This window comes from Pisolithus orientalis, assembly GCF_024613125.1.
Source record: "Pisolithus orientalis strain OTSU chromosome Unknown F5J12scaffold_88, whole genome shotgun sequence".
NCBI lineage: Eukaryota > Fungi > Basidiomycota > Agaricomycetes > Boletales > Pisolithaceae > Pisolithus > Pisolithus orientalis.
The window spans coordinates 9,568-32,452 of NW_026260869.1; the positions used below are offsets into that span (position 1 = coordinate 9,568).

At 48.2% G+C, this 22,885-nt stretch overlaps 3 protein-coding genes across 3 annotated transcripts; all 3 read right to left on the reverse strand.

The window, feature by feature from the left end:
• Window positions 1–11,134: 11,134 nt before the first annotated feature.
• F5J12DRAFT_787127 (uncharacterized protein) lies at window positions 11,135–12,168 on the reverse strand (the record flags this gene model as incomplete). The annotated part of the gene is made up of 5 exons (XM_051743585.1): window positions 11,135–11,407; window positions 11,433–11,487; window positions 11,561–11,658; window positions 11,710–11,916; window positions 11,965–12,168. The coding sequence occupies 5 exons, from the start codon at window positions 12,166–12,168 to the stop codon at window positions 11,135–11,137; spliced, it is 837 nt and encodes a 278-aa protein (XP_051594591.1).
• Window positions 12,169–17,864: 5,696 nt separating this feature from the next.
• On the reverse strand, window positions 17,865–18,945 carry F5J12DRAFT_728580 (uncharacterized protein; the record flags this gene model as incomplete). Its single annotated transcript, XM_051741895.1, has 6 exons — window positions 17,865–18,007; window positions 18,065–18,265; window positions 18,324–18,406; window positions 18,466–18,638; window positions 18,695–18,727; window positions 18,784–18,945. The coding sequence occupies 6 exons, from the start codon at window positions 18,943–18,945 to the stop codon at window positions 17,865–17,867; spliced, it is 795 nt and encodes a 264-aa protein (XP_051594592.1).
• A 740-nt stretch (window positions 18,946–19,685) lies between these two features.
• F5J12DRAFT_560489 (uncharacterized protein) lies at window positions 19,686–20,869 on the reverse strand. The gene has a single exon (XM_051740055.1). The coding sequence runs from the start codon at window positions 20,596–20,598 to the stop codon at window positions 20,041–20,043; it is 558 nt and encodes a 185-aa protein (XP_051594593.1). The 5' UTR covers window positions 20,599–20,869; the 3' UTR covers window positions 19,686–20,040.
• Window positions 20,870–22,885: the final 2,016 nt, after the last annotated feature.

A 22,885-nucleotide genomic window follows, 5' to 3' on the forward strand; every position in this document is an offset into this window, starting at 1 on the left:
GACATGAGATTGAGAAATAATACAACACTTGAGACCTGCAGAGTATGATTGCTGCATACAATTTGAATAGCATTCTTTGGGTGCCATGACTATTTCAAGCAATGATATGCATAGGACATTTGGAGCCATTGAGTGAACCTGATCATGTCAGCAACTACTCATGCATATGGCTACACCCACTCAAATGCAGTTATTCACTGCTCACTGCTCATCTGGTCACTGACTTTTCATCTCTGCACATATTCTTTGGTACTGTTCTCTAGAAATTACACAGGGCTCAAAGGATATGAATCTTGTGTGAAGAATTATGCAATAATGGGCTCACAATGTTGGTTATATGTGAAATGGACATCTGCAAGGCAGACCTGTGTCTCATTGCCCTGATTCTGAATCTCCAAAAATCATGGTGATCTGACTTGAACTGATTGGTGCCATTGATTGAGCCTGTTACAATGTGACAATATATATGCCAATTGTGGGCAGAGGGCAATGTGGATGTCAGAGATACAGGGTAGGATGTCCAACATTTGCCTCTGTGGCATTTGTATAACATCTCACTGGTGTCCAGAGGGGGAGATGGGATGTCCCAACATAGCCTGAGAGGCTGCTGTGGGACATCCCACCAGTTTCTGGAAGGGGGGATGGGATGTTCCAACATAGCCTGAGAGGCTGCTGTGGGACATCCCACCAGTTTCTGGAAGGGGGGATGGGATGTTCCAACATAGCCTGAAAGGCTGTTGTGGGACATCCCACTGGTTTCTGGAAAGGGGGTTGGGATGTCCCAACATAGCCTGAAAGGCTGTTGTGGGACATCCCACTGGTTTATGGAAGGGGGATGGGATGTTCCAACATAGCCTGAGAGGCTGTTGTGGGACATCCCACTGGCTGCTGGAGGGGGGGGGGGGGGGGGGATGTCCCAATGTAGCCTTATGATGGAAATGTGACCAGAGCTGGGATTGAAGCAACCCCTTAGGTGTTAACCAGGTGATCTGACTGCTCAGCTGTGTATATTGTCTAGGTGATAGCATCAGTAGCATGGGGCATGGACCAGTGAGGTGGGAACAAAACTATGTGGAGTGCAATGCACAGAATACACCATTTCCAACATGGTCCTTCAATCTGGAAATTTTTGGAGTGCAACAAGGGTGCATGCCCCCTATGATCATGCAAATGGTCTGATAGCATTTTGGCCTTGTGTTATGTGGAGAGTGGTGTGGGACATCTGGCCAGACAGGGGGGTGGGATGTCCCCACTTAGCCTTAGAGGCTGCTGTGGGACATCAACATCCCACTGCTGGCCAGATGGTGGGGAGGGATGTCCCAATGTAGGTGTAGGGGCTGTTGTGGGACATCCCACTGGTTGGCAAAGGGGAGGGTGGGATGCCCCAATGTAGCCTCAGAGGCTGTTGTGGGACATCCCACTGGTTGCCAGAGGGGGAGAGGGATATCCCAATGTAGCCTTAGAGGCTATTGTGGGACATCCCACTGGTTGGAAAGGGGGAGGGTGGGATGCCCCAATGTAGCCTTAGACGCTGTTGGGGGACATCCCACTGGTTGGCAGTGGGGAGGGTGGGATGTCCCAATGTAGGCTTGGAAGCTGTTGTGGGACATCCCACTGCTTGGGCAAAGGGGAGGGTGGGACATCCCAAGTCCCCTTATGAAAGTCAGTGGGATGTCCCATCCCAGCCTCAGTGGGCTATGATGGCACATCCTCCAAAGTTACTTTTGCAGACCAGCACAATGTCCCATGATGACCTCAGAGGCTCATCTGGGACATTCTGCCCTCTGCAGATGGTGTTGCAAAGGTGACCAACCCCATGTTCTATGTGGGGGACTTTGAGATATTGGCTTGTCACACAAGTGTTCAAAAACCATTCACTTCTTCCTTCATACAGTACAAATTGCATGAGGTATAGGCACAAATTGATTGAATTTATTATTGCAATTTTCAAGGCAAATGTGGAGGCCCAGGTGGGTCATCTCCCTGGAAACTAGTGAGATGACCCAATACAGCAGAATCACACTGCAAAGATGTACATGAAAAGTACTATTGTATACTACTATGCATGGTGGGATGGGAGGGGATGTATAGGTCAAAGGATACTTTGTGGATTAAATCTGTCAGAGGAGCAAGGGGGCTAGGATTTCTGTAGCTATTTCAATGCTAATATAAGCTGCACTTTCAGGAGTAGGGACCCCAGTCACCCAAGGCAGTCTTGGGACATCCCAAATAATTGCATTTGAATGGATGGCTATGTGGGAAATCCCATCTGTCCCAGGGCCTAAAAATCTGCATAGCCCTGGGACATGACCAGATGTCCCTGGGCAGACCTTGGTCTGGGAGGCTATTAGGCTGGATAGTTTGGAGAAACTATTCAGCCTAAATGCTTATGAAGAATGGTTGCCTGAAGTGGGATTATCAGAGTAACTTTGTTGATTCCAGACTGAAGAGCACAGACCAGAGACAACTATAGTATGGAGACTGGTACTGCTGGTCTCACAAAGATTGCTAAGGTGATTGGTAAGACAAATATTAGTAAGGTATGATTAAGGTAATGGAGACCAGGACAGGGCAGACCAGGGACAAGGCCAGGCAGAAATTAACCAAAGTGACATGCACTGCAGAGCAGTGTTCACTGTGCTAGGACATCTGGGGTAAGGAACTAGTGAGGCCAAGGCCAGACTGCACAAGTGTGAAACTGAGTCCAACTGGGGTTGAGGCACAACTATGACAGTATCCCCCTCTTAGGGGTCAAACCCATGAGACCCCTGCAAGAGTGGTAGGCTGAGTCCAAACTTTGGCTGAGTTTGAAAAACTGATACTTGTGACCTGCTAAGCTCTTTGTGTCTTTCATTCACATCCTCTCCATCATGTCCAACTCAAGACTGATCACCACTGCTGACAACAACAATGAAGGCCAAGTTGTTGTTGACTGGGCCCAAGTCCCTGGTGATGACATCAGGTACAACACTGATAATGAAGAGGAGGTGATGAAGGCAAAGGCAAAGGAGAGGAAGAGACAAAAGGCAGCTGAACAAGCCCAGTAGGAGGAGCAGGCTTGGCTTGAGGCCAAAAGAGCAGAGAGGGAGAAGGCCAAGAAGGCAGAGCAGGAGGCCAAGGAGAGAAGGGCACATGAGGATGAAGAGAGATGCAAGGTTGAGGAGGAAAGGGAGGCTGAGCAAAAATGCAAGGCCAGGGCTGACAAGGGTGACAAGGCCAGGGGAAGGCAAAGAAGGTGGTCTTGGACCCCAGGTAAGTAACCTTTCCTATTCCTGCACATTTTCTCTGAAGTCTACCTTTAGATGTACCTGCTGCACCTGGGCAAAGACCATCTGCAAGTTTCTTGTGGATGGTAATAAGAAGTGGGTCACCTGCATACAGTGCAATCAGTTGAAGGGCAAGTGTCAGTGGCTGGGAGATGGGAAGGACACTGAGGTTGGTCCCAAGGCTGCCATCAAGGTCAATAAAGGCAAGAAGCAGAAGGCCAATGAAGAGGCACCTGAGCCCAGGCCAAGCCAGAAGAAGTGGGCAAAGCTGAGACCAACTGAGGTCTCAGATCTTGATGAGCCTGAGGCCAGTGGGAGCAGGCTGAGGGGGGCCAGTGCAGATAGGTACTTGGGCTTGGAAGACAAGCTCAAGCAACTGATCAAGGCCATGGGGCTGATTGCCAACAATTTGGCCAGCCTCTATGACCTACAGGAGGCCACAAATGAAAATTCAGGCTGCATTGCTGACACTCTTGAGGCCCTCCTCAATGAGTCCTATGGGTACAGGGTGTTGGCCACACCATTGGACTCAGGTTCATCCAAGCTTGACTCTGATGAGTTGTGTGAGGAGGCTGAATGGTTAAGGGCCAACAATGAGGGTGGGGAAGAGGAGACCAAGGAGGAGGACAAGGCTGAGTAGACCATAGCCTAGCACCTTTTCTTCTTCCCTTCTTCTGAAAATGTCACACCCAGTGTCCAGTCTCATACAGTAAAGTAAGAGGACAAAGGAAACTAGATACTGGGAGAGAACAGAAAAGAGAACTGAGGCCAGCTGAAGCTGGTCCTCATTGGAATGGGCCAGGTTTACTAGGATAGCTGGAGTGAAATTCTTGTATGAGTTCAGATGTGGTGTCCAGCTCTGTAGTGAGTACCCAAGTGGTTTCTTCATCAGTCCCCTCATAGCTGGTCCACCAGACTAGGTACTGAAGCCAACACCAGTGACACCAGTCAACCTTGCAGTCAAGGATTTCTGCTACCTTGAACTCTAGTTCACCATTGACTTCGACTGGTGGGGGTGGTGGTTGAGTCCAGTTTGGGATGGTGTTAAGGATGGCCAGTTCAAGTTGGGAGACATGGAAGACCAGATGCACTGCATGCATTGAGTCTGGCAGGTGCAGTGGGAATGAATGGGTACCAGCCTGAACTATGACCAGATATGGTCCAAGGTTCTTCTCTGAGAGTTTCTTGGAAGGCTGGGTTGACCGGAAGTATTTGGCTTTGACATACACTTGGTCACTGACCTTGAAGTCTGGGGCCAGCATGCATTTAGCATTGGCTGGTCCTTGATAGTGCTGTTGTGGGAGGGTCATCTCCTCATGTAGGTACTGGTGCAGTGAGTCTAAGTCAACTTCATAATTGTGAGCCTGAGCGGAGGTAAGACTGTGCTCAGGGTACACTGAGATGTTAGGGTGGTAGCCCTTATTAGCAAAGAATGGTGAGACACCAGTAGTAGCACTAGGGGCATTATTGTAAGTGAACTTGGCCAAAGGTAAGAGGTTGGCCCAGTTGTCCTGCTGGTAGTTGCAGTACACTCAGAGGTATTGTTTGAGAGTCTGGTTGGTCCTTTCGGTCTGGCCATCACCTTTGGGGTGGTAGCCCAAAGTGAAGTGCAAGTGCATATCCAAGGCCTTACTGAGTGACTGGAAGAAATGGGATACAAACTCTGAGCCTCATTCTGAGGTTACATGGGCCAGCATTCTGTGCTTTGAAAAGACATGGAGTAGGAAGAGTTTGGCAAGTTCTGGGGCTGTGATGGTGTTGTGGGTGGGGATGAAGATGGCCTGCTTGGAAAGCTGGTCAACTACTATGAGGACAGCTGTGAAGCTGGATGAGGCCAGGAGTTGCTCAATAAAATCCATCGAGATGGAATTCCATGGCTGCTCTGGCACCAGGAGTTGTTTGAGGAGGCTGTAAGGCCGATGGCAGGGGACCTTAGCCCAAGCACAGGCCATGCAAGACCAGATGTAGTCTTTGATGAAGGTCCTGAGGCCAGGCCAGGTATACTCACGCTGGATGAGCTCTAGAGCTCAGTTTTGGCTGAAGTGGCTGGACAGAGGGTGGTCATGCTTAAGCAGAAAGACTCTAAGGCAGAGGTCATTTGAGTCCAGCACATAGATCCTTCCATCAAGCCAAAGGAAGCCAGTGTCATCTACTGACCACTGGGGATCAGACATGCCAGACAGGCAGATTTGTGAGACCAGGTCATCTGGCAGTGTGGTCAGGATATCATTGTGTAGTTTCTCTACATCCATTAATGTGACTGCTCACAAGACTGGGTACTCGAGATAAGTAGTGCAGAGGGAGACTGCTAGTTGCTCCTGGGTGAAGACCAGTCTCAGGTTCTGCAGGTTCACTCAGGCATAGCCACTATCCCCCTCTTTGGGGTAGACATCCCATCATCTAGTTAGGGCATTGGGCTTAGCCCCAAGCTTACTGGGCCTGAATCTGATGATCATATTGAACTGAGACAGGAATTCCGACCAGCAAGCTTGGCAGCAGGTGAGTACTTTAGAGGTAGAGAAGTACTCAAGGTTCTTGTGGTCAGTGACAACATCAACTGGTGAGGCTGACCCCTCAAGGTAATGGCACCAGGTCTGGAATGCTTTGAAAATAGCAAGCAATTCCAATTCCTTGTCATGAGTATCATAATTCAACTCCAGGGCAGTCAGAGTCCAGGAGTAGAAGGCAACTGGATGTATCTGGCCATCGCTGCAAGTGATAGACAGAATGCTGGCAATGGCATAGTCCAATGCATCAGTCTTGACAGTGATGGGAACCCTGGGGATGAAATGAATTAAGACCAGTGCAGTGGTGAAGGCAGCCTTAAGGTTATTGAATGACCAGTGGCACTCCTCAGAGAAGTTCCAAGGAGCACCCTTGTGGGTAAGCCAAGTCAGTGGTACAACAATGTCTGAGTAGTTGAATATAAAGCGGTGGTAAAAGTTGGCAAAGCCAAGGAAAGATTGTATGTCCTTGACCTTGTGAGGCTCAGGCCAGTCACAGATGGTCTGGACCTTTTCCTTGGACATTGTGAGGCTGGCAGGGGAGAGGTGGAAGCCAAGATATTCGACTGAATCTGAGTGGAACTCACATTTCTCTGGCTTCACATAAAGGCTGTGAAGCTGAAGCTGGTGGAGTACCTCTCAGACATGCTGCTTATGGGACTCCTTATCTCCAGAGTAGATTAGGGTGTCATCTAGGTAGACAACTATGCAGACATCCAACATGTCTGCAAAGATGGTATTCATGAAGCATTGGAAAGTAGTCAGGGCATTAGTGAGGCTGAAGGGCATCACTAACCACTTGTAGGAACCATACCAAGTCCAGAATGTGGTCTTCAATTCATCTCCTGGGGCAATCTGGATGAGATGGTAGGCATTCTGGAGATCAATCTTGGTATAGATCTTGGCTCAGCTTGGTGAGTCTAAGAGGTCAGAGATGAGTGGTAGTGGGTATCAGTCTTTCTTAGTGATTTTGTTCAGGCTGTGGAAGTCTATGCAGAGCCAGAGGGAGCCATCCTTCTTCTTAACAAAGAGAACTGGTGCAGCATAGGGGGAGGAGGTAGGTCAAATGAAACTGGTGGTGAGGTTTTCATCAATGAAGGCCTGGAGAGCTTGGAGCTTGACTGGGGACAGTGAGTAGATGGTGCCTAATGGCAGGGTTGTTCCTTCCTTGAGCTCTATCTTCAGGTCATACTCCTGGCAAGGCAGGAGTGCCAAGGCCTTGGTTTTACTGAAGACATCAGCAAAATCATGGTACTCTTCTGGTACATTGGGTAAGGCCAGAGGAGAGGAAGCCAAGGCCAATTGGGCTTGAGCTGAGTCCAAGGGGTGGAGCTGAAGTTGGAACTGGACAGACCCTTCAAGTTTGCAGGTGCACACAAAGGCAGCTGCATTGATTAGGGAAATGAGGGGGGCCTTCAGGGGGGTGTGAGCCAGGGAGTCAGAGGCTGGTACAGATGGCACAAGGCCAGGTTGGTCACTAGGACTGGAGTTGGGGAGGCCAGTGGAGACTGGGCTTACAGGGGGTGTCAACGGGGTTGGAATTCCTTGTGCAGGAGTCTGGAATGTTAGACTGCCCAATACCCAATCAATCAATGGATTGTAGCAGGTGAGCCAGTCATGTCCAAGAACTATCCTACACTCAGAATCCAATGGGGCTAAGAACAGGGTTACCAGGGTGACATCGCCAGATGCAAAACAGATATTGACATCTACTGCTTGGGTTATAGTAAAGGTGGACATTCCATCAAAGAGCTGGAGTCAGATTGGTGAGACTGAGTATAGGATAAAAGAGTGTTGATTAGTAAATTGATTATCTATAAAACAATGAGTGGAGCTGGAGTCCACTAAAGTATGAAGCCGAGGTAAATCATGACCTTCTAATGTGACATAGGGGGTTAATGAATTTGGGCTGGAAAGAGCAGATGTGTTGAGTCCAGCCTCCAAGTTTGCACAACTGGAGTCAACACAGCTCCTGGATTGTGCAGAGTCCTGGGAGCTGCTACCTATTTTTTTGTCTTGGGGGTAGAACCCAAGCCTGAGGCCAGTGTGGCCTCAGTGGTGGCTGCAGTGTGAGCCTTGGATCTTCTGGCTTTCTTGGGGCACTTCTCAGCGAAGTGGCCAGGGCCTCTGCAGAACATGCAGAGGCTGCCCTTGATGTGACACTTGTGTTCTTCTGGGGTGAGCTTCCCATCATTCCTGAGTTTGCTAGGCTTGGGCTTGGACAAGTTGCTGTTATTATTGTTGCCCAGCCTTGATGAAGCCAACTTGGGGGAAGGTCTGGAGTTGTTATTGTTGCTGGTCTTGGCTTTCTCTTGACTGGTCTTGGCTTGATTACTGTTGCTGGAGCCTCCAGACTTATTGTTGCTGCAGGTGGGCAAGCCTTGATGCTTACTTGCCTGTTGGACTTCTTCTTTGCACTCCCAATAGCATGCATTTATTTCCTGGGCAAGATGGCATAGCTCATGTAGTGTCCATGGTTTGCCAACCCAACAGACTTCATCCTTGATCTGGTCTGGGAGTCCAGAGTAGAAGTGGTGGTGCAGCACACCATCACCATAGCCTCAGACTTGTGAGGCAAGCTGATCAAAGTCAACTACATACCTGTTGATGTGCTGGTTATCTTTCATGTGTGAGTGGTTGAGCTGGCTCTCAGTGTCAGTGAGTGGGTCGTGGGGGCTGAAGGTAGTTTGTGACTCTAGGATGAACTCCCTCCAGGAGTCCATCCAGAGAGGTTGGTCATCAGGGTTGTCAAGTCCAAGCAAGTCCAGCTCGAACCACTCAAGAGCCATGCCCATGAGGTAAGACTGCGCAAAGATGACTTTGGCATGGTCAGTCCTGAAAGCCCAGGGTCGGTCTTGGAAATTAAGCTCACACTGGATAAAGAATGCACAAAGCTTCTTGGGGTTGGTACTATTGAAGGTATTGGGCTCACACAACTTGGTCCTGCTCAAGGACTCAGGACTAGTGCAAGTGTTGCAGGCCAGTAGCTTGATGGCCTTTGCAAGGCTGTCAAAGACCACAAATGTGGGTTCAGTGTCTGGGTCTGGGAAGTCCAGTTTGTCCTCTGGATCATTCCCATCCAGATTATCATCACTGGGCCCATTATCACCAGAGCTGTTGCCAGGGTCATCATCATCAGGGTTGTTATTATCATCGTCACCCAGCCCATCATCACTGGGGTCATTCTCAGGGATAGGAGCAGTGGGGTGACATGGGGTGGGAGTATTGGATGTTTGGGTGGAAAAGCCCCTGAAAGGACTAACAGGATCTGGAGAATGCCTAGTGGTCCCTAAGGTGGCTAGTGCTGTCTTGTGATGGGTTCCACTGACTGAGGTGGAGTCAGGGTTGGTGGCAGAGCAACCATGGGGAGGTTGTGCTAGACCCACACAAGTGGTGAGTCTGAAATACTGTCAAGTTTGGGTTGTCTGGGTTGATGCTGGACCAGAGACCAAAGAGGGCATGAGGCCAAGGGGTTGGGATCAGGAGGAGGGTCAAAGATACAGGGGGGTGGACTGATTGGACTTAGTGACTGAGATTACAGTGCTATTCCCTTGTGTGGGTCTCAGTCTGAGTCCGAGGCTGAGGCAGGATTATCAGAGTAACTTTGTTGATTCCAGACTGAAGAGTACAGGCCAGGTATCTATGAGTTTATATACCAGAGACAACTATAGTATGGAGACTGGTAATGCCAGTCTTGCAAAGATTGCTAAGGTGATTGGTAAGACAAATATTAGTAGGGTATGACTAAGGTAACAGAGACTGGGACAGGGTGGACCAGGGACAAGGCCAAGCAGAACTTAACCAAAGTGACACACACTGCAAAGCAGTGTTCACTGTGCTAGGACATCTGGGGTAAGGGACTGGTGAGGCCAAGGCCAGACTGAATGAGTGTGAGTCCAAGTCCAACTGGGGTCAAGGCATGACTATGACAGGTTTAGCTTCACCCTGACTTCCATACCAGTTCCCCCTTTACAGAAATGCACTAGTTAATGGTTGATTGGTTTGTTTATGATAGCATGAATGCCAGATTGGACCTCAACATCATTCTCAGCTCTCACAGTACTGATTAGTTCCAGGACACATGGAGCATTGTTGGGGAAATAGTGCAGAACATGACTGCCAGCAGATTTCTGAAGAGACCAATGGTACTGATAGCATATTCTATTGTTTATACTATAGCATACACCAGTATTTGCTGAGGTTGCCCTGAGAGAATGTCCCTGATGAGCCAGAATGGTGATTTCTTGAGCTGTGCTACAGTAAGAAGGCTTAGTGGTGCAAAATCACTGTTTGGCATTATTTGTTTGTTGACAGATCATTCAGTAGACCATGTGATAAATTATGTAAGCATTGGTGAGCATCTTATATCATTTTATATGTGTTCCCATGGACTGCATCCCTAGTATGCCATAAAGTTCCAAAATTGTCCCAATGAGCTGTCATTTTCATTTGGGTATTCAGTCACCAGTTTTCATCCAAATATTATGTAATATGGCTCATTAGAGAGCCATAACCAGCTGCTTGGATCCATCCACCAACACCTTGGACTGGATAATGGTAGTTCACTGCCTACACCATGATTAATGAAAAACATGCAAACATTGGGACAATTTTATGAGCCACTGTATGCCTTGTAGAATAGGGGCTCAAGGATGGTGATGACTGGTGGAATATGTACACAATCCAAACACACCTTCTGCCATTCCTACCTGTCTCTGTTCCTCTACCCCATGATACCCCATTCTGCAGCAGCAACAACCTCCACCCCCCTGCCACTTCCACTGCTACTGTCACTACACCTTCTGCACTGACTGGGGACAGTCAGCATTTGAAGTCCCCTGCAGGGGAGACCCACATACCACTCACTCAATCCAATACCAAACACAGTTTGTTTCTCCTCATCTGTTTTACCCCAGGTTTTGTCCAGAGACCTCTGTTTCACCCCAGGTTTCATCTGGTGATTCTACTGATAGCTAGTCCTCACTCAAACAACATAAGAACCACTAACAAAAAGTCCAAAACCATCAAGAAAAATAACAAAACACCCAATAAGTATATAACTAAAACACCATCTCTCTTGTTACTTCACTTACTAGTCTCACTGATGCCATCCTTGGCCACTGTATACCACAGATACTCACAACTACCCTGTACATTCTTCTTCAAACATGCATGGTGGTACCCCACACACTCTACATTACCATGGCCAAACCAAGCTCAGTTTCCCACAGAGAGTAGTCAAGCACTCCATGTCATTTCACATCACAACCTCATACACAAGGGAGAAAATCAGTATATTGCATGCTCTGCACTCTGAGATGCAGATAGGACAACATAGTGAATCTAAACTGAGGACAATCACTCTTATTCAACCCCTATTTTCTCCAGCACCTCTGCAAGCTGGTCAATGTGAACTTGAAGGCACAGGTATATGTCCTGTGACTCTGCAGCCTCAGCCTGCAACAGGTCTGCTGTGACCTTGCTGTTGAGCCCACCATGCACTGGGGCCTTTCCCTTTATGTGTGAGTGGCTTTCAACCACTTCAACATTGTCATTGTCATCATCATTGGCCACCTTCTTGGATGAGCCAGCCTTGGGAGCCCTCAAGGTCTGCACTACAAGCTGTTGGCCCCAGACCTGCTGAGACAACTGTAGTACTTACCAACCAAAGCACCCACCTTTGCCTTCCTTCCAGCTGTTGTGGATTTCTCACAGCCCTGCTTGATGCATGTGCATCTGTGGCATGTCTGCCCTGCAGGTCTGATACATGGGGTCTTCTTTACCACACACCTCATGCAAGGCTCCTTGTGATGGATGGACCCCAGCAGAACCATGACCTTGGGTGTCTCAGCCTCATCCTTGCTCTCCATGACCATCTGCCAAGACCACTAAGGGCCCAAGTGTTAGCCTCTGCCACACTGTATGAGGAACTCACTTACCTTTTGTACAGGTCCAACCTCCTGCATGGCCTCCCCTCCCATTTGCACATCCTTGTCAACCCCTCCATGCACTGCCATGGCAACCTCCTCTGTAGCCCACCTCTTGTAGGCCTCATCAGCCTCTGCCATGATTGGCCCATCCACTGCATTGATCCTCATGTTGACCCCCAGTGCCTGACCATGTTCAACAATGGGATAGCCCTCACCCTGGCCATGGTCAATGATGTGACCCACAGAAGTGAGGCATGTGCTTACTGTTCTCTTCTCCCACCAGTGCATCCACAACACCTTTTCCTCCCACAGTTCCTCCTTGTCATCCAGGAGGCACCTAGCCTCAGTGACCAAAGCTGTAGAAGCAGTGACAAACTGCTCCCTCAGCATGGCCTTCTCCACTTCAACCAGGTCAGGGGTAGCCATGTGAATGAGCTGGGAAAGCCTTGGGAGATGATTAGCAGACATAGTACAAGTGTAAGAGCAGTTGATGGGGGGGGAAGAATCAAACCAATGTGAAGGTTTGAGTCACACACTAACAAATATATACTTAGTGGCCATGAGGCACTTATGTCATTGGTCTGGATGCTTCTATGCAGCATTCAACAGTGTTCTTGGCTTCCTTGGCAACACACTCCCTTCACTTCTACACTGCATTCACTGGTGTTCTTGAACCCTCAGCACCACACCTTCTCCACTACCATGCAGCATCATTGTTTACATCCTCCACACCACATGGCTGACCAGGGATGGTCAGCATCTAAGTCCCCTGCAGGTGTAAGGAATCTGCATTCCCTAGACACATAACCCCCTATCATTGACATTCCACAACTATCATTATGTCCCCAGACCACTCACATCCACTCCCACTCATGTGCTACCTTCCTGCCGTCCTTGCTACCTTCCCATGCCCTCACTCCCTCTCATGTACCACTAATACCTGCAGCTGCTGTGTTCTGGTCATTTCCTTTCCTTTGGACTCTTTTCTTTTACCACAGTCTCTGTTCCCTTTATACTAGTAGTATACCCTTGGCCCCTATTGTAGCCTGTCCTGTGTGCATGCACTCTCATGCAACTTTCTTTTACTTGTACCTTGTCCTACTCTAGGTACAGAATGATACCTCTTGGCAGTTGGAAGGTCACTATGAGTTTTCTTTTCACTTTGTCTACACTGCACACCTTGCAAACTGCTGCACATGAACTACATATAGTGCTCACACTACTGTCATCACCAGTACAACACCATGGAACATGCCATGCATGCCATGAAACATTACTACTACAAATCACAGAGTCCCACCTTCTAGTCTCAGCAGTCCAGAATCCCTTGGGATGAGCAATTCATTCCCTTCATTTTATTGTTGCTATCTAAGCCATCTAGCTTGTATTATACAGCTACTTGGACTTTCCTTACATTGTACTCTCATTTGGCACTGAGATGCAGGCAGTTATTTTGTCCCTAACCAAACCCATGCATCCAAGGAAGACAGCCATTCCTTCTTTGCCCAGGGCCATAATCACCAGCTACAAAGCTATCAAATTAGTACAACATAACACATCCTGTTGTTATATTCCCCACAGGAGATTTCTTGTCATATTTCCAAGTTTTCATATAATGCCTGGTTAGCAAGTTGGATGAGCTGCAGCTTTTGTGACAATTGACACTTGTAAGCTGTACAGCCTTTGTATTCATGTATGAAATGACAGCAGGGTGTTGTTGGACTTTAATGCCATTTCCTATGATAGTTTCTTGCTATGTTTGAGTTTGTGGTCCAGCTATGGGTGAGCACAGGTCCAAGACTAGAAGTTATAGTTTGTGAGGAAACTCACCCAGTCACCAACCAATTGATCAACTGGCCTAGTCCTTGTCATGTTCTATGTCTTGTTTCTAGTGTTTTGCTCAGCCCAGCCTCAAGCCCCAGGCCAGAGGGAATAGTACTGTATTCACAGTTGCTAAGTAGAGACAGTCCATAGCCTATAACCCCTGCCCACATCTGCCCCCTCCCCTACTGGCCTTGCAACAGGACTTGCCAGTGGAGATGAACCAGACTTGAAACACATGCAGGACCAACATCTGGCAGGAACTGATTATTTAGGTTATTATATGCATGCATTGCTCAGTGGTTTGCCAATTTACTAGGAAGTAGGGCATTAAGTGAGAGGGCAGTTGTCACAATGGAGAGAAAATGGCTTGGGTCAGCAGAGGGATGGTTAGATGAGAAATGTTCATTATAGCTGCTGAGTCACTTCTGCAGGATTTGAATTGCACTTCAACATGAGTCATAAAGACAAAATAGAATGGCATAGAACATAGGTAAAGCTTGACTCTGGATAGCTGAGTGGCATGGCAAGTATATATATTGATTCAATCTATACAGAACAATTGCATCTTCCCCATATTTACTGATGTGGCAAATGTGGGGATTGTCAACATGAAGATTGGTGGCACATCCAATTACAAGGGCAGAGACAACTGCAGATTTTGCAAGCTCCCCCCACAGTGAAGGATTCCAAAGGATCAGCATTGGTGGCCTGAAAATAATCTCTTCATTTTTGATATGCATGTCACACCAATGAAAAGTGGAGGGACTCACAGCAGGCCCAGTAACCACTTGAAAAATATCCCCTCCTATGTCAATCTTTGCTAATCCAAATAGAGGTAAGAAAGAGGTTGATTGGCATTGAGGGAAATAGTATCTGACACATCTGATTTTCCTTTGCAATACCAACAAGGATGGGGGTTAAAACTTCAAGATCTTCACCATGATGCTGAAATGCTGCTGTGATAAGTTTAGGCAACAGTAGCTTGGACACCTGATGTTTGATATGTGCTGACAGCCTGTTCAAGGTTTGCCTGTAGATCACCATTCACTTTGTTGGCCTGCAACAAGAAGTACAAATATTCAAATACAAGTATAGCACCTGCAATTGGGTGTTATGGGTGTCAAATGATGACAAGAGAACAATTACCAATGCCATATGCTGCAACATATTGCAGTGAAGGTTTTTGTGAGATGGCCAAAGTAGGCATGTGGACAAAAGAAGAGTAATCAGTGATAGTAGGCTATAATGCTGTCAAGTCAGGTGATCTGTTGATGGCAGAAAGAAGGAAAATAAAACAGACCACCTGAGCAATGTGTGATGGGAGCATGTCAGGTGACATCAATGAGAAACAGGGCCACAAACCAACTACAAACTTTATCAGTGATCATCATACAGATTGAAAGAAAAATGAATGCACACATTCTACAGCATATATTAGCATGGGAAAGAATCCTGAAAGATTATGACTGACATGCTGATAGATGCAAGTAGAGACATAAGGGTCAAATTGGAATGCCATGTAAACATTGACCTACATCCTGAGATAATGTAAAATAAGAATGTGGACTGGATATATCAATTGAGCTCACCATCTATTTTTGTAATATGGACAACATGTTCAAAAAGCAGGGACCATGGTCAGAATGGTTCTACCACCTGCCACAGCTCCACTCACTTCCTATGAATGCAAGTCCAAAAGGGTGGGAGTGAACATGGTCAGAATCCTTCCACCACCTGCCATGGCTCCACTCACTTCCTATGAATGCAAGTCCAAAAGGGTGGGAGTGAACATGGTCAGAATCCTTCCACCACCTGCCATGGCTCCACTCACTCTCTATGAATGCAAGTCCAAAAGGGTGGGAGTGAACATGGTCAGAATCCTTCCACCACCTGCCATGGCTCCACTCACTCTCTATGAATGCAAGTCCAAAAGGGTGGGATTGAACATGGTCAGAATCCTTCCACCACCTGCCATGGCTCCACTCACAAACTATGAATGCAAGTCCAAAAGGGTGGGAGTGAACATGGTCAGAATCCTTCCACCACCTGCCATGGCTCCACTCACTCTCTATGAATGCAAGTCCAAAAGGGTGGGAGTGAACATGGTCAGAATCCTTCCACCACCTGCCATGGCTCCACTCACTTCCTATGAATGCAAGTCCAAAAGGGTGGGAGTGAACATGGTCAGAATCCTTCCACCACCTGCCATGGCTCCACTCACTTCCTATGAATGCAAGTCCAAAAGGGTGGGAGTGAACATGGTCAGAATCCTTCCACCACCTGCCATGGCTCCACTCACAAACTATGAATGCAAGTCCAAAAGGGTGGGAGTGAACATGGTCAGAATCCTTCCACCACCTGCCATGGCTCCACTCACTCTCTATGAATGCAAGTCCAAAAGGGTGGGAGTGAACATGGTCAGAATCCTTCCACCACCTGCCATGGCTCCACTCACTCTCTATGAATGCAAGTCCAAAAGGGTGGGATTGAACATGGTCAGAATCCTTCCACCACCTGCCATGGCTCCACTCACAAACTATGAATGCAAGTCCAAAAGGGTGGGAGTGAACATGGTCAGAATCCTTCCACCACCTGCCATGGCTCCACTCACTCTCTATGAATGCAAGTCCAAAAGGGTGGGAGTGAACATGGTCAGAATCCTTCCACCACCTGCCATGGCTCCACTCACTTCCTATGAATGCAAGTCCAAAAGGGTGGGAGTGAACATGGTCAGAATCCTTCCACCACCTGCCATGGCTCCACTCACTTCCTATGAATGCAAGTCCAAAAGGGTGGGAGTGAACATGGTCAGAATCCTTCCACCACCTGCCATGGCTCCACTCACTCTCTATGAATGCAAGTCCAAAAGGGTGGGATTGAACATGGTCAGAATCCTTCCACCACCTGCCATGGCTCCACTCACAAACTATGAATGCAAGTCCAAAAGGGTGGGAGTGAACATGGTCAGAATCCTTCCACCACCTGCCATGGCTCCACTCACTCTCTATGAATGCAAGTCCAAAAGGGTGGGAGTGAACATGGTCAGAATCCTTCCACCACCTGCCATGGCTCCACTCACAAACTATGAATGCAAGTCCAAAAGGGTGGGAGTGAACATGGTCAGAATCCTTCCACCACCTGCCATGGCTCCACTCACTTCCTATGAATGCAAGTCCAAAAGGGTGGGAGTGAACATGGTCAGAATCCTTCCACCACCTGCCATGGCTCCACTCACTCTCTATGAATGCAAGTCCAAAAGGGTGGGAGTGAACATGGTCAGAATCCTTCCACCACCTGCCATGGCTCCACTCACCAACTATGAATGCAAGTCCAAAAGGGTGGGAGTGAACATGGCCAGAATCCTTCCACCACCTGCCATGGCTCCACTCACAAACTATGAATGCAAGTCCAAAAGGGTGGGAGTGAACATGGTCAGAATCCTTCCACCACCTGCCATGGCTCCACTCACTTCCTATGAATGCAAGTCCAAAAGGGTGGGAGTGAACATGGTCAGAATCCTTCCACCACCTGCCATGGCTCCACTCACAAACTATGAATGCAAGTCCAAAAGGGTGGGAGTGAACATGGTCAGAATCCTTCCACCACCTGCCATGGCTCCACTCACAAACTATGAATGCAAGTCCAAAAGGGTGGGAGTGAACATGGTCAGAATCCTTCCACCACCTGCCATGGCTCCACTCACAAACTATGAATGCAAGTCCAAAAGGGTGGGAGTGAACATGGTCAGAATCCTTCCACCACCTGCCATGGCTCCACTCACAAACTATGAATGCAAGTCCAAAAGGGTGGGAGTGAACATGGTCAGAATCCTTCCACCACCTGCCATGGCTCCACTCACTTCCTATGAATGCAAGTCCAAAAGGGTGGGAGTGAACATGGTCAGAATCCTTCCACCACCTGCCATGGCTCCACTCACAAACTATGAATGCAAGTCCAAAAGGGTGGGAGTGAACATGGTCAGAATCCTTCCACCACCTGCCATGGCTCCACTCACTTCCTATGAATGCAAGTCCAAAAGGGTGGGAGTGAACACGGTCAGAATCCTTCCAGAACCTCCAGCACCTGATCCACTCACATACTATCCACCCAATGCCACAGCCACATTAGTATTTGTTATATCCTCTTTTTTACAATTTTACACACTTTCTGTTGAAAAATCAGTACCTCCTCCAATCCACTCACTATCTTCTTACATATGGAAACCATCTTGAGAGGCAATATGCAAGACCTGCTGGTGTAATCTTGCCCACCATGCCATGCATGCAGTTCTTCAGTGTCCTTGCACATATCAGTACATTCTTATCCTTCTGCTGTCTCACCTACTTTGTTATTGCAAACTCCATACACAGTCCTAGATTAGATTGCTGTGTTGATATGAGGAGCTGCTGCAGTCCTTCTTCACTTAATGCATTTGCTGTGTGTGTCAGTAGGGTTGTACAATCAGCACCCTCTTCTTGCATTCCTGCAGTCATTTCCTGTCAGTGGTGTGCCATTCTCAAGTGATGGTTGGGATACTCACCAGTGAGTGACAGATAGTCAGAGGGTGGAAACCTTGACTTCTTCAACCAACCCTCGACCTTTATGAGACACTCCTTCAACTTCCTTTTTTCTACCTCCAGAGCCCTTTTCATTTCATCATCTTCATTCAAACCATCATCAACTTCCATGAAGGCATCCAAGGCCAAGGTATCTGTTTTTGTTAGCAATACAATTACAGGAACTGTGACAAAAAAAGTGAAATTTAAAACCATCAATGAGAGTATGGTCAATATACACACCATGCCCTGTATCACACTTATCAAAAAACTTCTTTTCTGCAGCTGTGACCATCCTGTGGCTTTCATTCAAAGGAATGCAAAACCTAAATCCATCACAGAAACCATGTCACTTTGCTTAGGGTGTCAGATGCAGTGTTCCTACCATATGGCATGGATTCTCTTGTCCAGCTTCATTGTCTTGGCGCGATCCATCACGAATTCCTTCATCATGTCAAACTCCCTTTCACTTCCGGCCTCGAATCCACGTGAGTCATGGAATACGAAGCGTTGGTTACTCTTGAAAACCAGCTCATCCTCAATGTTGTGTTCACCACGCTGGACACATTCAACCATTCAGCATACATTGCAGAATATTCATGAAGTCACTTCACCTTTAGTGAACCCTGCACCAAGGTAGCATCCACCTGAATAAAGCCCGACACATCGTTAATCTCGAGCAAATACCAGGAAACATACACACCTTCTCTCCTTCCCCATTAAAAATTTCTGGTTGATCCGTAGTATTACAGACCCTCTGCAGGATCGTCGTTTTACCTGCATTGGCTCTGCCCATGACCAGAATGCGAAAGCGATCGATGCGATCGATGTGCTCTCTAACTTTCGCTGGATCTAAGCTAATCATAGGGGATATAGTGGTTGACGCTGCTGATCAAGGTCCCCAGACTTGTCCTATGAGCAGTGAGCAGCAAGTACAACGCTCACCCGCGGCTACTTCTTCAGTGTGTGCAGGAACAGGAGTGTCCGTACTCTCTTCCGGAGAACATGGAACGGCGGGTTGCGCCTCGATTAGTGCAGGAGCGAGAGCACCTGTACTGTTTGACGGAGAACCTGGTCAAGTAACTAAGTATGCTTAGGAACCACATAAAGAACGCAGTGCAACCACCTTGAATAGAGGCAGGCATGGGAATGTTCGTGTCTCTAGGGCTAGGCCTAGGGCCCAGAGAACGTGCGCGAGTGTTCTCGACTACCTTGTCAGCACAAACGTCCCCAATATTGGCCGAGGGAGAGCCAGAGCCTTCGACAGGAACTTCAGTCAGCACAAGAACAGGATCTATACTGGCTGTGGGCTGAGCAGCTCCAATGGGAGCAGGAACTTGACGATCAACTGGGTCGTCGCTCGGAGACGGCGGTTGTCGAATACAACACAATGCCTTGAACCATTCAGGAGCCATGAATAATGAAACGTTGAAGTTCTTGGAATGTCGCAGGAGTAATAAGCGTATAGTTCGAGACGAAGATGGACGCGTGGAGAGGGCGTGGAGTTGCGGACTGTTGGTCGATATCAAGGTGGCGGCTTTTTCCGACACGAGCACACGTTCTGATTCAAAAAATAGTTTGTCAAGTCGACACTACTATTACATTCTTCGATCTATACTGCTCGGGTGTCTGTGGTCATGATTGAGTGTATCGTAAGGAAAATAGAACTGGACATTTTAGAGATTGCAAGAGATCACATGTAAGAGTGGTGAACGGCGAAAGAAAAAGAGAGATTAGCATGTAATTTTGGAGCCTGAAACTAGATGTTCGGCAGAATAATGCGTAAGATACCACAATTAGAAGCGTCTAAGGAAATCAAAAGTCAACGGAATGGATGAGGGTAATTTGGATACATCCCGTGTATCCGGTAAGCAAAGTGAATAGGATAGCTAGATAGAATACGAACAGTAAGAAACATCATGGGGGGAAGATCATACCACGTCGCAAGAGGGATTTACAATCAGGCAACGCCAATCTCGATAAAACTTCTCCACTTCCACGAAGACATGCGCTCGTCCGGATCGGCCTTCAGATCGATGAAACTACGCAGAGGAAACCATGATTCAAGCGTGCTCCATCGTTTGCGTCTGCGAGACATGGCTGTGGAGGCAGGTGAAGCTCCGACAACATTGCCTACAAGGTAGGATGCAGCTGGCGCCGAGGTCGACATGGCGGGAAGGGACGAACTGCTTGCCGACGCAGAAGGCCCAACAACGAGCGTCGTCCCGGATAAAAATAACGGCACAGACCGTGCAGGTGAGGGCGAGAATCGTTTCCGGATACGCTGATTATCGTCTGGTCCAGGCCGTACTTTGTTGCTCACGAAGAGACACGAAGAATTGGAAGGGCTCTGCCCTTCCTCAGCTCCTTCATCCTCGACGTCCCCCATCAAGCCTATGTCCTCAACACAAATGGTCGGCGCGAGCCGTATCTCCTCTCCCCGAGGGCGAGTAACAATTATATCCTGTCTGTTGCTCTCGCTGTCACCCTCTTCGTCCTTGCCGTCGCTCATACTCATGAAGTTACTCTTTCAGCGTCCATCTCCACGCCCACGGCCCCGCATTCCCAATCTTCCCCTACCTTCTAGACAAGCTAACGCACCCATTCTACTCCGCATTCTGGCCAATGAGGTGATGCTTTCTGAGCGCGCAGGTGAAGACGCGCGACGCTGGTGATGAAGCTTATGTGTGTCTGCTCCACTGTCTGAGAACGCCGGTGAACGAGGAGAGAAAGGTGGTGGTAAGAGCAACGATGAATCGTACTCGACAAGAGGGACTGAGTGGGACGCGCGACGATGTGAAGATCAGGGCGGATGAGGTGCTGAGACGAGTACGTTCAGAGATGACGTATACGAGGATGTAGAGGGTGCAAGCGAAAGATACGGATGCGATGGTTGCACCAGTCAAGAATGTGAAGGGCTCGGAGGTGCTGTCCTCGTTCCCTTCTGCATCGGCAAGGAGGAAGGCGGCTGCGACTCTGCACTCGGAGGGTTGTTGGGTAGTAAAGCCAAGTGAAAACTGTGTAGGATTGGGTGGGATGGGAGCTGCTCCAGCCGGATTTGGTCAGAATTCGTCCGTCGGAATCGGGCGAAATAGGATTCTTGGCAACAATTTCATATTACATGTAACACTTCTGTAACACATTACATGGTCGTCGTAACACAAGAAGTACTCGTACAGCGCGATTGCATCGATAACGCGCACCGCACTGCGTGCATTCGTTACGTCGTCATACGACGCATGTCTTGTCGATGTAATGCGATGTGACGGTACGTACAAGTCTCGGAAGTCCTGTAAGGTACTAACCATATGCTCTGCAGCACTTCCCAAGTCGACCAGATACCGAAATCCAAGCGTGCTCGGCAAGCTCACCGTGCTCTAGTAAGATCTGGTACAGGTGTAGCAGATGGAGTTCGAGGACGCGCTAAACGGGCGCGTTCACACCAGGAGGTACGTCTTTTATATACTCTTCAGCTATGCTTGGTTTACAGGCCCTTTAGACAGACGCTTCTACCAGCACTGGTTCAAATACACCTGGAGAAGTGAGTATTCCTGTTTTACGGTCCCAGATTCTCACTGACTCCTGCAGATGGGACGAACTGGTAGAATGGCGACCCTGTTACAGCAAAGACGCTCAAGGCCATCCGTGCAAGCACTCGCAGTATTTGGGCTGAGCTCGTTCAACGACAGATTGCGCCACTGACATGGACCCGAATAAGTTCATCCGCGAAGGCTCTTGTGTCCAAGTATATGCTTAAGGAACATCCCCTTCTCGGCCTCGATGAGGATGGCTTCAAGCTGGAGATGCTCTGCATCAACAACTATTCAGCGTGGCGCAAGAACCACTTCACACCAAGCAGCGAACTCAAGGGCGCGTCATCAACGAAAAGCGAACCAAAAGAAGAACCTAAGGAGGAGTCGAATGATACGATATCACCGCTCGCTACAAAAGGTAATAAGCGCAAGAGCGACCCCGCCCATTCCATGAACGCGCATGCAAAGCGGCCAAAAGGTGCGTTACTTCGTCCGATTTGTGCGGTTTGGGCTGATCACAACAATCCGAGGATGCACTATTACTACAGAATTATCAGCGGAAGAGACGCAGAGCCTAATTCTGAAACCTAGCAACGCAGACATAGGTAGGGTGAACACAAGCATAGATGGGGTGAACGGCAGTATTTATTCAGTGCTAACTTCACTGAAGCGACAGTCGACGATAATAGCGAGTCAGCGCAACCTCAGCCAGATCCCGTTTTTTCCCAGCCGCAAGACGAACTCGCGATGACGCCTGTCGTTCCCATGGACGACAGCCTATTGCTCCAATCATGCCGAAGTCCCCCCGATATTCCCCATGGTGTTTATTTACCAATGCCCCACCGTAGCCATTCGCGGTCCCGATCAAATTCCATCACACGTGGTGAGGCGTCCAAGGCTGCTGGTCCATCCAGCCTGTCTCGCCATAACTCGAACAAAGAGAACGAGTTCCCACTCCAGAATCCTCTGTAAGTGTTTTTCATTACACAGATTGTGAACTGATACCGTTTTCAACTCAGTATGAATGTATTTGGTCCGAATGGAGTTGCAAAGAAGGTGCCACTTGCACCTTCTCAGTCAAAGACGAACATGAACATGGAGTCGTCGACGTTGACCACCTCAGTAAAAGGGGAAAAGAAAACTAAGATGCGACCTGGCGCAGCAAAAAATGCGAGGTATGTCTAGTATCTATCTCGTTACAATACTAACTATACATTTTCTAGAAACCTCTGCGCACTTAGGTGGCACAAACATATCAATTCGACTGGGATG